Here is a 13,526-nt window from a genome sequence, read left to right as displayed (position 1 = left end):
ATATATATATATATATGGGGTTGAATGGTTTTGTCTCCTGAGTCTCCTCCCTCTCTTGCAATCCTCTTAAAAAATAATGAAGCCCTCGAAGATTTCTTTATGAAATCTGAACCGCAATGACTTTTAAGTTATACTCTCAAAAGAAAAAGGAAAAAAAGAAAAAAAAATTTAAGAAGTACATAAAAATTAAATACGACCCCTTGATGAGAGATCTATTAGGTGGTCATGAGTCATGTTAAAATAGAGTAACTCATCTGGTTAGGTCTTGAATTTACTTATTAATGGTTATGAGTTCGAGTTTCCTCAGGGTTACTAGAGACTTACATAGTCATTAATTTTAAAGCTCGTGGGATTAATTAAGATATACGCAAGCTAATCCAAACACCCACGTTAATTTAAAAAATGGTTTATAAATTTTTTTTAATGTCTTTTGAAATGTTCTACACAATATAATTCTTATATTTTATATATAATACTAAAAACTAATAAAAATAATCAAAATTTTTTTTATTTAAGTGCTATTTAATTCGGCTGAATTTAATTAAAACTATTTTATCAAACACTTTAAATGTCTATATTACAATCCTTACATTATTGGTAACTTTATTATTAGACGAGTCTATGCAATATTACATAAATATAAGTAAATTAATTATCACGATAATAATAGTTAATTTACATCGATAAAACTAAAAAAACACAAACATCAAAGAAATTCTACTAATTAACAAAACTCTAAAACACATTGGATTTCTATTGTACATGAATACACTGTGTATCAAGAGACAATTCACCGTGGACTTACTGTACATGTATGCACTATGGACCAAGAGACAATTAACTATGAACTTGCACAGTTGCTATATATTAAAACGTATAGGAAAAACACTATAGATTTACTGTGGATGCAGACTCATTGCACTGTGAACGACGCTGTAGCCATAGACTGTTTGCACTGTGGATGACACTGTAGCACCTTGGGAGGCGTTGCCTTTGTTGTGTTTTTGATCAAGAATTGCATCTAGGGGCATTGTCTTTTCTGCCAAGAGCTACTGGGTCTGGCTTAGAGCCATACCTAAATCGCTTCCAAAAGATTCTAATAGCTTTGGGTCCAGATATGTTCATTTTTTTTTGTTTTTCTCTCTAGATTTTTTTCCTTTTCTCGTATTTAATTTTGGCGTAGATCTCGGGCCAATTAGTAGAATGTGTAGGGCACGTAGAAGAGAGTTCGGTCTATGGAACCACCAAGAGACGTGAAGAATGCATTTCAACAACTTAAGGGAAGAGGGTATATAGTTCGGATGGACTACCTCCTGCGACCTACACTCATTGAAGTGCATCGAGTTCCCCTACATATCTTGATAGTCTTATAAGCATCTTTTTTCTTTTCCAATAGCGTTGGGTCTAGATATTGCCAATTTTATTTATTGTCCTCTTTAGATTTTTTTTCCTTTTCTCTTGTTTAATTTTTCCCCCCAGCAAGACCCATCAGTGCTAGATCTTACCCCAAGCAGGACCCAATTGTTTTGGGTTTGAACCCCTTAGAGTTGGGTCCTACCCCTAGCATGACCTAAAATAGTTTTAGATTCGGCTGCATCCAGACTCATCATTGTCGGGTACTATTCCAGCATGATCCAATAGCGTTTGGTCCTACCCCCAGCGGGATCCAAAATAGCTTTGGGTCCGGTTGAGAGCAGGACCGATTTGAGTTGGGTGCTACTGGAAGCAGACCCATTTGTTTTGGGTCCTGCTGCGACCAGGACCCTTCAACGTTAGGTCATGCCCCCAGCAAGACCCATCAACGTTGGGTCCTGCTTAGGGTAGGGTCATTAGCGTTGGCGAGACCCATCAACATTGGGTCTTGTCCCCAATAGGAAATTCAAATTTTGTTGGGTATGGCTTTTTAGGTCTGTCATCACATCAAAATAATACAAAAACATCAAATATTAATTTGAAATCAGGAAAAAAATAAAATTCAATTTCAATTTTTCTTAAAAGTTTTTTGAAATGCAAAAAGAAACATGCTTTCATAAGAAAATTCAAGCCAACTTCAAATGAAGAAAAAATTATCATCAAAATATCTTAGATAGAAAAAAAATTCAAGGGATAGAAATTAGTTGTATATGTATTGAGTGCTACTCTATTATGTGCTATTAATGGTGCTACTATATGAAGTACTTTATTTGAAGATGATGATGGTGCAAATACATTCCGTACTTTTAACCCAACTCAAGCATTTTTAAATTTGAAAAAAAATATTGTTATTGACCCGTTGCAGAGTGTGGGTCAAAATGCTAGCTATTCTATTATTACGTAATGGTTATTTGTGAAAATATTTTTTTAAAAAAAAAATATTGACATAATATTTTTTTATTTTTTAAAATTAATTTTTTGTATCAACATCATACAAAAACATCAAAAAATATTAATTGAAATTAAAGAAAAAAATAAAAAATTTTAAAGATAGTGCTACTATAGAAAATACTTTATTTGAAGATGGTGATGGTGCAAATACATTTCGCACTTCTAACCCAACTTAGGAATTTTTATATTTTAAAAAACAATTGTTATTCACCCACTATAAAGTTCTAGCTAATATGTTAGTTGTTATATTATTACATAACGGTTATTTTAAAATATATATTTTAAGATAATATTTTTTATTTTTTTAAAATTATTTTTTATATCATCACATCAAAATAATACAAAAACATCAAAAAATATTAATTTCAATTAAAGAAAAAAATAAAAAAAAATTCAAGATGGTGCTACTGTAGAAAATACTTTATTTGAAGATAATGATGGTGCAAATACATTCCGTGCTTTTAACTCAACTCAAGCATTTTCTAATTTGAAAACAAAAAGTTTTTGACCCGCTACGAAGCATAGAGCACATGCCAATATGTTATCTGTTACATTATTATGTAAGGGTTATTTGAAAAAATAAAAAATAAATATTAAGATAAGTTTTTTAATTTTTAAAAATTAATTTTTTATATCATCGCATCAAAATAATACAAACATATAAAAAAATATTAATTTGAATTACAAAAAGAAAAAATATATATATTTTTTATACGGTAAAGAGGAAATAAATTGTTGTGACTTTTTTTATATTATACAAAAGTAGGGTAATGATAATTTTTTCTCTTTCCAGGTTGGGTTGAATTTCCTTATTAAAGCATGTTTGTTTTTGCGTTTAAAAAATTCTTTGAAAAAAATTTGACAATTTTAAATTTTTATCTTTACTTCAAATTAATATTTTTTTATATTTTTGTATTATTTTTTAAAGATTATTTAATAAAAATAATATATTGAGATTGGGTTTGTTTGGGCACCTATATCCAAGGCTTGCTAGCCAGACTCAATGATATTGAATTTTCTCTCCTCTTCAAAATTCATGGCTAAAAAATGAAAGCTCGACTCCATATCCACCTAAATGACAGAAAAAACTGCCGAAGAAACAACAACAATAATAAGAACCACAAAAGGAAGAACCTCAACAAGAAAAAGTAGAGAGGAAAAGGAAGAGGAAGAGGAGGAAAAAGATAACAAAGATGATCCAGATGAAGAAACCAATCAAAATGCTCAAATCTCAGCTATTGAGAATCTAAACGACGATGATGACGAAGATGAGGAACCAATTGAGAAACTTCTTGAACCATTTGGAAAAGACCAGTTAATTAATTTACTTCGTGAAGCAACGAATGGTTAACGAGATTTTGCAAATAAAATCCAGCAAGTGGCTGGCCAAGATTCGGTTCGCTAGAAGATTTTTGTTCATGGGCTTGGTTGGGATACAAATGTTGAGGCTTTGATGAATGCGTTTAAGCCAGTGCTAGACCTTCTAAGCCAATTGACGCTGCTGCGCAAACACAATAACCAGTTTTTGAGTATACGCAAAGGAAGAGTTATTTGATTAATATGGGAGCAAATTTGGATCTGCAAAAGCTAATGAGTTTCTTTTCGGGGTTTGGAGAGATTGAAGAAGGACCATTAAGGCATGATCAGCCATATCCAATGTTAAACTCAAGACTTTTAGGTCCGACTGCCCAGCCAGACCTAAGATCGCTGGGTCTAGATGGACAACCAGACCCAAGAGTAACATGGGATTCTGGGTCCTTCTGCAAGCATGGCAGGACCTAACACTCTTAGGTCCTACTGGATTGGGTCCTGCTGGGCAGCAAGACCCAACATCAGCAGGACCCAACATCTGGATCCAAGAGGATTGGGTCTAGCTGAATACAAATCACGAGAATATATATTCTTCCTCGAATTTTTCATTAAGAAAATTAATTAATAGATTGTGTTTCACGCATAAACCTGTAATAAAAATGAATATTTAATAAAAATAAAATAATTAATTCATAAAAAAAGAAAACAAAGTATGTTGATCATATCAAAATTACGAGGCAACAAAAAATTTAGTTTATCATGGGCAAAGACACTCTTGCTAACATAATAACCTCTGTACAATCTCTTTGAGTTTGGATGCGGGGCCACACCCAATTCTTAGGTCTAGCTCTTTCGGTCTAGCTACATAGCTGCACTCAATCATAGCCCGACCCAGTCTCAATATATATTTTTTAAAAAAATAATATAAAAATATAAAAAAATATTAATTTGAAGTAAATAAAAAAATTAATTTTTTTTTAAAAAAAATTTGAAACACAAAAACAAATAAGCGTTAATAAAGAAATTCAACCAACTTGATATGAATAAAAATTATCATCACCCAATTTCTGTACAATATAAAAAATCACGTCAATTTATTTTCTCTTTGCAGTATGAAAAAAAAATTCAATAAGAGACATGAAAAAAACTTAAAGAGGAAAATAAAATTGGAAATATCTTAAAAGAAAAAAAATTACAAGAAAATAAATTAGTTGTCGGTGTATTAGACATTACTTTGCTATTCACTATTCATAGTATTATCGTTGAAAATATTTTATTTGAAGATGGTGATAGTGCAAATACACCACGTGCTTTTAACTCAACTTAAACGTTTTTACATTTGAAAAAAAAATTATTATCACCCCGCTACGGAGTGCGGGCCAATATGCTAGTGTAGAGCTATAGAGAGTAATATAATTACTATAGTATTATTTACAAACATAAAAATTAGGTTAGTTTTCAAAATATGTCTTTTCTTCATTAAATGTAAGGCAACAATTTATAATAAACAATAATTACAGTTAAATTACCCTAAATCGAGTTATTTAAAAAGAAACTAAACTAACCATTACTATTTAAAAAAAAAAACCAATCATTTTACCTCTATTAAAACGGATATACAGTAAAACATCCATAAATATTGTGTTATGTGCCCAAAAGAATAGTTTATATAAGTTTTATTAGAAATAATATTTTGCTTTGATTACTTTAAATTTTACTCCATTGTTACCCTCAATTTAGCAATTTTTTTGTGTTTGAATACGAATTACAAATAATAAATTTTATTATTTTAATTTTTATTGGACGTTATAAAAGAACTTATATAAGTCTAATTGAATATTGAAAGACACAGCATCTCTTAAAAGTAATGACAATAAAAAAAAAAGATATTGCAAGTGCTTATTGAGTATTATTATTATTATTTATATAGTATAACTACTAAGTTACAAAATACTACAACTACAAGCACCTATTAATTTTATAACAGGCAAACTTGTAAACATTAGAGTATCTTCCGAGAAAACTTAATACTTAATAGTAAAAAGAAAAAGAAAAGAAAAAAACCTTCAATTCATACTAAATTAGGATTACAAGTATTTATAGAGTTATGTTTCCACTCAAAAACAAATTTGTAACATTAGGATTACAAGTATTTATGAAGTATTGTTTATCTAAACCCTAGTCTAAAACTGGTAAATCAATACTAAATTGGAATCTAATATAAATTGATATATTTACCTAAAGTTGACAAAATTGGTTTTTGCTTATGCCATTGATATATGTGTGTTTAATATTTATTTGTTGCAATATATTCTAATGTTATAAAAATAAATTGTTTTTAGAATTATCATTGACTCCAACAAAACAATAGATCTTATCTAGTATTTCTTTTAGTTATGTTATGATAATAAAATTTGGAATACATTGATTTCGTTTTGTAATGTAACTATGAGAATAACTTGTATATAAATGAAATCAATACTAGGAATATTTTTAATTTAATTATTACTCTTCCTTTACTAGGTGGTAATATGAGATTTAAACCTATTCTAGTTTTATTAAATTAATATTGTATGTATTTAGTTAAAAATGTTCATATATTTTTTATTTCACTTTTTATAAAATGATTTATACTATGATTGGAAATGAATTGTTAAATAGAGAATTAGGAAGGATAAATAATTACTATTCTTGACTAGTGAAGTTGGTTAAGGTCTAAAATATTTTAACAGTGTTGATATTGTGATATAAATATGTACATAGGAATTGATAACTTGAAAAAAGATTCATGTTAAAGGTAAACTCTGTTAAAATTTCAGTAAAGCTTTAAATGATATTAATATGTTAAAAAAATTATTATATTTTCCTAAGTTCACGACTCAAGAAAGTTTGTAATGACGAGAAAAGACGAGTTGTTATATATATAACTATTAAATCTTAAAAAAATACAAGAAATCAGACACAACCAGTCTTCATTTTCAACTATAATGAGAGGTTTGGCTTTTATTTTTTTTATATGATAATTTATATAGGTTTGTAATGATATAAAGGTTGAAAGCATATATTAATATGTTAAAAAAATTGCTATATTTATTATGAGGTTATTTTATATTAGATAGATATGTTTTTTTATATAAAAATTTGATAAAAAACAAGAAATATTATGAGTCTTGGGGATAAAAAAAATTAAAGTACAATATTTCTATTAAGTTTTTTATAAATATAAAAATAAAAAGTAAACAGATAATGCTACTCTATTTTTATAACTTGCCTTTTGAATTTCAATGACCAAAATAGAAATCTTATGCATATAAAATATTTTTGCACAATCCATTTGTCTAATTAGTTTCTTATTCCATAGTTTTATTCTTAGACATTTTACATAAGTTTCACTAAAAAAAAAATTGCTTTGATTGCTTTAAATTTACTTAATTGTTACTTAGTATATGTAAGAGAAAACAAAAAACACAAATGATATAATTAGAATTTTTTTTTAACTTGAACTGATATAAATTCTCAACCAACTAAATCATGAATAAATAAATTTATTAAGTGAATCCAAATTTTATAACCAAGATCAAATAAAAAAAAACCACCGAAAGTGTACTTTTTGAGAGATTAAAGAACAAATAATTGGGAAGAAATTTGGCAAAGTGAAGCCCATCAAAACAGCAAGGCCATGAAGATTTGAAAAACGGATGGCAGTTTGAAGTGGAAATCCCGCGAATAGAATACCCAACCCATCGTTGAAGAATACCAAACCTTGCCGCCTACACCACTCTCAAATCTCTTAAACAATCCCTTTCCTCCTCTCCCTACCTCTCCCTTAACTTCTCAAGAAAAGCATCCGTCTTTGATTATTTCTTCTTATCACCACCACCATGCCACCCCCTTCATCATCCACTCCCTTTTCAATTCAGCTTCAACATCATCTCGACTTCTCTATCTGTTTCTTGTATCAATCACTTTACTCTCTTTCTTTTCTCTCTGAATCTCGACATGGCATCTCAAGATTCCATAATAGCCTCTCAAGAACCCAAAATGATCTCTCAAGAACCCAAAACAACCTCTCAAGAACCCAAAACAACCTCTCAAGAACCCAAAATGATCTCTCAAGAACCCACAGTAACCTCTCAAGAACCCACAGCAACCTCTCAAGAACCAAAAATGATCTCCCAAGGGTCCAAATCGGCCTCTCAAGAACCCAATACGTCCTCCCAAGAACCTGTAACCACCTCCTCATCCAATCCATCATCCAAATACTCAAACCGGGTGGTTTTGAAAACCATTTTAGAGCCAAGTGACAGATGGAGGGAATTTGTGGATGAGAGAGTTGTGGTTGGTGGTTGGGTGAAGTCTTCCAAGGAGGTGAATAAAGAGCCAGCTGTGTCTGAGCCACAACAGCAGACTACTGAAGCGCCTAATGTGTCTCCAGGGCACAAAGATGGGAGATGTGTGGAGATTTTTCAGTCTAGAATACCTATATTTAGATCAATAGCAAAGATTTTTGGAGGGGGTGGTAGCAGTCATCCTGTTCGTGAGAAGCCGGAACCAGCAGTTCCTGAGCCGCCTCGACCTTCTGTTGCTTACTTGCTTGTTAGTGATGGTTCTTCTGTTGCAAGTCTTCAGGTATATATGCTAATTTCACCTTTTCCTCTAGTTTCAGAATCTGAAGCATTCGAATTTAGAGGGTTTCATTTCCCTTCACTAGATATGCCTTAAGCTACTGTCTCATTGCCCTATGAACCATGATGTGATCAGGGGTACTTTTCTATGTCACTTTTTGACTGTTGTTCAAAAATTCTCAGGTCGTGGTGGACTCCTCTATAGCTCCCCTCAGCCAGCTGCTGCCTATCGGAACTTGTATATTAGTTGAAGGTGTACTCAAGGAGCCATCAATGCAGGCAAAACATAGCATTGAGCTTAAAGTAGAGCAAATACTTCATATAGGGAAAGTGGAACAAGACAGGTATCCTTTATCAAAGAAACGATTGCCATTGGAGGCGTTGAGAGACTGTTCTCATTTCCGGCCTCGAACAACAACCGTAAGCTTTTCATCCATCACTACTTTTCTACTTTGCACGTCTTGAAGCCATGTCATGTTTGGTTATAACATTTTACTTACAGATGTAGTAGCATGTGTTCATTTGGAAATTAACCTTACTTCCTGGAATGTTATACTTGAAGTAGAACCTGGAAATGATATGTGAATTGACCATTACAATAGTGCTTGCAAGAGGCGGTGAAGCATATGGTGATGCTTATATTTGCTTAGAATGATGGCAATTGGATCATATACATTCAAGGCCCCAACCAAGAATGTGACATAGCCTAAAGTTGAGCCGTTTCAAATGATTAGTTGAAATGTTTTCATATTGTGCAGGTGGCATCTGTTACGAGAATCAGCAGTGCCCTAACTTTTGCGACTCAGACATTCTTCCACGACAAGGGGTTTCTCTATGTGCAGGTGCCCATTATCACAACAACAGATGGCGAAGGATTTAGCGAAAAGTTTCAGGTCACAACTGTTTTGGGAAAAGATGGCAAACAGAATAATACAGGAGGTGTTAGCCTTGAAGTTGTCAAGGCTGCTGTAATTCAGAAAAGTAATCTAGTTGAAGAACTAAAGAGAAGTGAAAGCAATAGAGAGGCACTGGCTTCTGCAATTCAAGATTTGCGTAAAACGAACCAATTAGCATCACAATTAGAAGCAAAAGAGAAACTGAAATCAGGGCCTTCAATGAAGGCTGATAAACCTTCCTTTTATGGAGATTTCTTCTCTCAACAAACTTACCTTACTGTTTCTGGTCTTTTCCATCTGGAGAGCTATGCTTGTGCATTGGGAAATGTTTTCTCATTCGGACCTAGATTTCGAGCGGATAGAAAGGAATCTGCAAATCGTATATCAGAAATGTGGATGGTTGAGGTTCAAATGGCTTTTTCACAATTAGAGGTATGGCAATCATGTTTCCTCCTGTTGTCAGGTTCATGACACACTAGTGCTTAGAAAATCATTTGAAGGCATCATTTCTATAGTCTATTATGATTGAACAGAAGCAGAACTGATTTTATAAACTTTTGCTGGCTTCCAGGATGCAATGAACTGTGCAGATGAATATTTCAAGTTCCTCTGCAAATGGATTTTGAAAAATTGTTCAGAAGACATGAAATTTGTTTCTAAACGTATCGACAAATCTAGCAGCTATCGTCTTGAATCAATGATATCATCTTCAATTGAAAAGATTTCCTACATGGAAGCTTTGAAGAAGGTAAATTGCATTTCCCATCTATTTTTTGCAAACATATTAACCTCAAAACAATTTTATCTCATAAATATCCCTTCTGACAAATGGCGAGCAGGTTGCAGTTAAATTCGAAATAAACCAAGAATGGGGCATTGCTCTAACTCCAGAGCATCTAAGGTATGCCTAATGTGATGTTTCATATGCATATATCCATGACCAAATATCGGGAAAGATGGGAAGTGAGGCATTCTTTCCTAATGCTGGTACTTATTATATGTTAATGGATGGCAGTTATTTGGCTGAAGATGTCTATCGTAAGCCTGTAATCATATACAATTATCCAAAAGAACTTAAGCCCTTTTATGTACGACTGAATGATGATGGGAAAACAGCTGCTGCATTTGATATGGTTGTACCCAAGGTAAGCTCAAAATTTCTTCAAAGAGAAGCATGCTTTATAATTGAAGCTTTCCTAATCCTACTTTGGACTGCTTATAAACTGGATGATGTATATTTTGCAGGCTGGAACAATCATCACAGGTAGCCAAAGTGAGGAACGGATTGATATGCTAAACAAAACGTAAGAAACTTGGCACTACTTTCATCTGATACTTGATTTAACTTTAAGGCTAGCTCATCTCGATGAACATTCAGTTTGACAAATGATCAAAACACAGTTGCTTGTTACTGACCAAAACAAGGGCAATGTTTCTATTCTATGTTGTTTATATTTTTTATGCAGGATTGAAGAATTACGCTTGCCAAGAGAGCAGTATGAATGGTACTTGGATCTTCGCAGGCATGGAACAGTCGAGCATTCTGGATTCAGTTTAGGGTTTGATCTTATGGTTCTGTTCACTACTGGCCTCCCTGATGTTAGAGACGTGATCCCTTTTCCAAGGAGCCGCGGCAAAGCAAACAACTAACCAGAATTCAAGAAATTGGTTTCAAGAATCAAGAATTAAATATCATACATTCATACTCTTTGTCTCATGGACAAGAAAATAAAATAAGGAAATATGTAATGGCATAAGCATAACAACAGCATACAAGAGAGGCAAGATGTACTAGTGACCTTATTCTTATGTGTGTAAAGGAAGTTAATTGTTGAAACAGGACAATTCCTATGTTGAGTGATTCTGATTTCTGATTTTCACGACACAAACTAGGGATTAGCTACAACCATTGAAGTATTAACCAGGGAATTTCTGGAATCAATGGGGAAGAAAAATGGATAGAGCTCATATCGAACGTAACAGCTGCTATAGAAAATTCGACATCCCTTTCTGTCATCACAAAAGTCAGGGAAATTTCCAATAGCAATAGCCAGACACTGTGCACAGTCTATCCGAGATAGGTCCCTAATGCACTGAACCAGAGCATAAAGTTTCACAAATCTAGATAGTTTCTTTTCACCCTTTCCCAGCCCTCTATTCCCAGGAAAAACAGCTTCAGCTCTTATCTGATCCGTCAGAGCTGCTAGCTCATCATGAAAGTCTTCAAATTCTGTTGCTTCTTCAACATTAAAGTAGACTATGCTAAAATCTGTATCAACTTTTCCAATGAAATTTATGTTGTCATACCGTAAAAAGCAATAATCGAACCAAATCCTGGCATCGGCCTGGTCTGGACAAACTTCACGGATTTGCTTTGCTGCATCTTGGATACAACTGAAGCAGTCTTTGCTGCTCACATCTCCTCTGCATTGTGCTAGACCATAGACTTTGTCTTGTCCTTTGCCATATGTGACAGTAGCAAAACCAGTCAAGGCAGTCCTGAAAACCAACACAGGCAATAACCTGTCAATATTTGCAAATATCTGGCTGTTGCCACTTATTTCGCTGTCTGCATTGCAGAACTCTCCCGCACGATCTGCACTGCAAGTGCATAGCAATAATAGGAGGAGAAGGATGGATAATAAATTCATGGTTTACTCGCAATTTGCTTGAATCACCATTTCTCGGTGCCTCCTATATTATCATGAATTGTGGGTGGTGGTAGTTGATGAAGGGATCCCACTGCAAGCCCTTATGAACAACTGGCTTGTTTTGTTAGTGGTGGAAAGTGGAGGTAACATGATATTTTTTTCTGCTAAACCTATTCATGTTAAATTCTCCGGTGGTTTCAATGCAACCATCCTATCAATGCTTAATTTGCATTCCAGATTTAGTGATGGTGCTGTTACAAGCTGAGTGCACTTAACAAGTAATGTTTCTTGGCACAAGTTAAGCAATGAAACAGTGTTTTAGCATTTGCTGACAATCAGATTAGGTGAATCCAGTGAAGTAAGACCTCAATAATGCCTTCAACCATCTTGTGATTGTGATTCCAAGTCATATTCCACCAATCAAATACCTAAAGTGTGCCTCGTACTAGCTGATGATGTAAAAGAATAATATAATACTCGGTTTAAATTTTTAGATTGAGACGAATGAGAAATAATTGTAATCTTCATTTATAAACAGCTATGAGAATTACATAGACGAGCATGTATCAAGGTAAAATACTAAGCAAATCAAGATTTGAGATTGATGATAATACACATAAACACACAAATCAAGTATCTAATCATGCTACAAATAAACGATCGCATCTCCAACATGCTAAAAGTTCAATCAGAACGTAGCTTAAAGATGGAGTTCTGGCTGCTTTCATTCATCATATTCCTTCATTGAAGCCGATTTCTGCACAATCTATCAGAGCCAAGTCCCTTGTGCATTGTGCCGTGGCATGAAGAGTCTACAATTTAATCTTTTCTTTTCCAAGCCCTTTATTCTTTGCAGCACACAGCTTGCCATGCAACCGTATCGTGGTTATTAGACATGATTTAACATTCAAGTTACGGGTTAGTCAAATTAACTCGTAATTAAACATGTCGATCTAAGTTTATAAAAAATTATTGTTGTCATGAACAAAAAAGTTAAAAGAAAAATAAAATCATGTTGTTTTGACAAAAATTAAAAAAAAAATATTCTTGCATCTCACTTAAGTTTAGACAAATTAAATAAATCACTAAGGTTACTATAATTTGAACATATCACCTTTCTAAACAGATTAAAAGCAAACTCAGCCTAAAACAGACTTGGAATCAACAAATTGACTAGTCAGACCAGTCTCGGTTTGATAATTATGCATCGAATTGAGCTCTTTGTTTTCTATTAAAATCTTGAGGGTTCGAAACGTTATCTAAAATCAATTAATAAATATCCTTAGATGTGTCTCTTTTCCAAAGAAATCCTCCTTGCTATACCTCAAAAAGCAGTCGTGGTACCAGTAATTCGTTGCATCAGCTTGGTTTGGACAAAGAAGGTGCTTTGCTGCAATATTTCTAAGGCAAGTCGAGCAGTCTCCTCTGCTCACGTATGTCACGCCTACGTGGTTCCAGGCCATAGTCTTTTCGCTGGCGTTTACCAAAGAGCTACCAGGAGGAGGCAGTTTTGGAAAGTGCTTATTTTCATCCAAAAAAAATAGTTTGATTAATTTTGATTCAAAATCGTGGATAATTTTGGATCATTTAGCCTTCTTTTCTTCTTTTCTGAAGGATTAATTTTACACCATTTTTCCTTCAGTGCATGACAACAGGACGGGCAATGCTACCGATTTCGT

The 13,526-nt window shown here is 33.2% G+C and overlaps 2 protein-coding genes across 2 annotated transcripts; one reads left to right on the top strand and one right to left on the bottom strand.

Annotated features, from left to right (window-relative positions):
• Positions 1 to 7,457: 7,457 nt before the first annotated feature.
• On the top strand, positions 7,458 to 11,061 carry LOC133692429 (asparagine--tRNA ligase, cytoplasmic 2). The gene is made up of 8 exons (XM_062113363.1): positions 7,458 to 8,304; positions 8,484 to 8,720; positions 9,059 to 9,628; positions 9,768 to 9,944; positions 10,036 to 10,097; positions 10,212 to 10,341; positions 10,442 to 10,500; positions 10,663 to 11,061. The coding sequence occupies exons 1-8, from the start codon at positions 7,675 to 7,677 to the stop codon at positions 10,844 to 10,846; spliced, it is 2,049 nt and encodes a 682-aa protein (XP_061969347.1). The 5' UTR covers positions 7,458 to 7,674; the 3' UTR covers positions 10,847 to 11,061.
• Positions 11,051 to 11,847, bottom strand: LOC133692430 (cysteine-rich repeat secretory protein 55). The gene has a single exon (XM_062113364.1). The coding sequence runs from the start codon at positions 11,845 to 11,847 to the stop codon at positions 11,086 to 11,088; it is 762 nt and encodes a 253-aa protein (XP_061969348.1). The 3' UTR covers positions 11,051 to 11,085.
• Positions 11,848 to 13,526: the final 1,679 nt, after the last annotated feature.

This window comes from Populus nigra, chromosome 4, assembly GCF_951802175.1.
Source record: "Populus nigra chromosome 4, ddPopNigr1.1, whole genome shotgun sequence".
Taxonomy (NCBI): domain Eukaryota; kingdom Viridiplantae; phylum Streptophyta; class Magnoliopsida; order Malpighiales; family Salicaceae; genus Populus; species Populus nigra.
The sequence above is the reverse complement of the archived record's forward strand: the minus strand, read 5'-3'. Positions and strand labels throughout refer to the sequence as shown.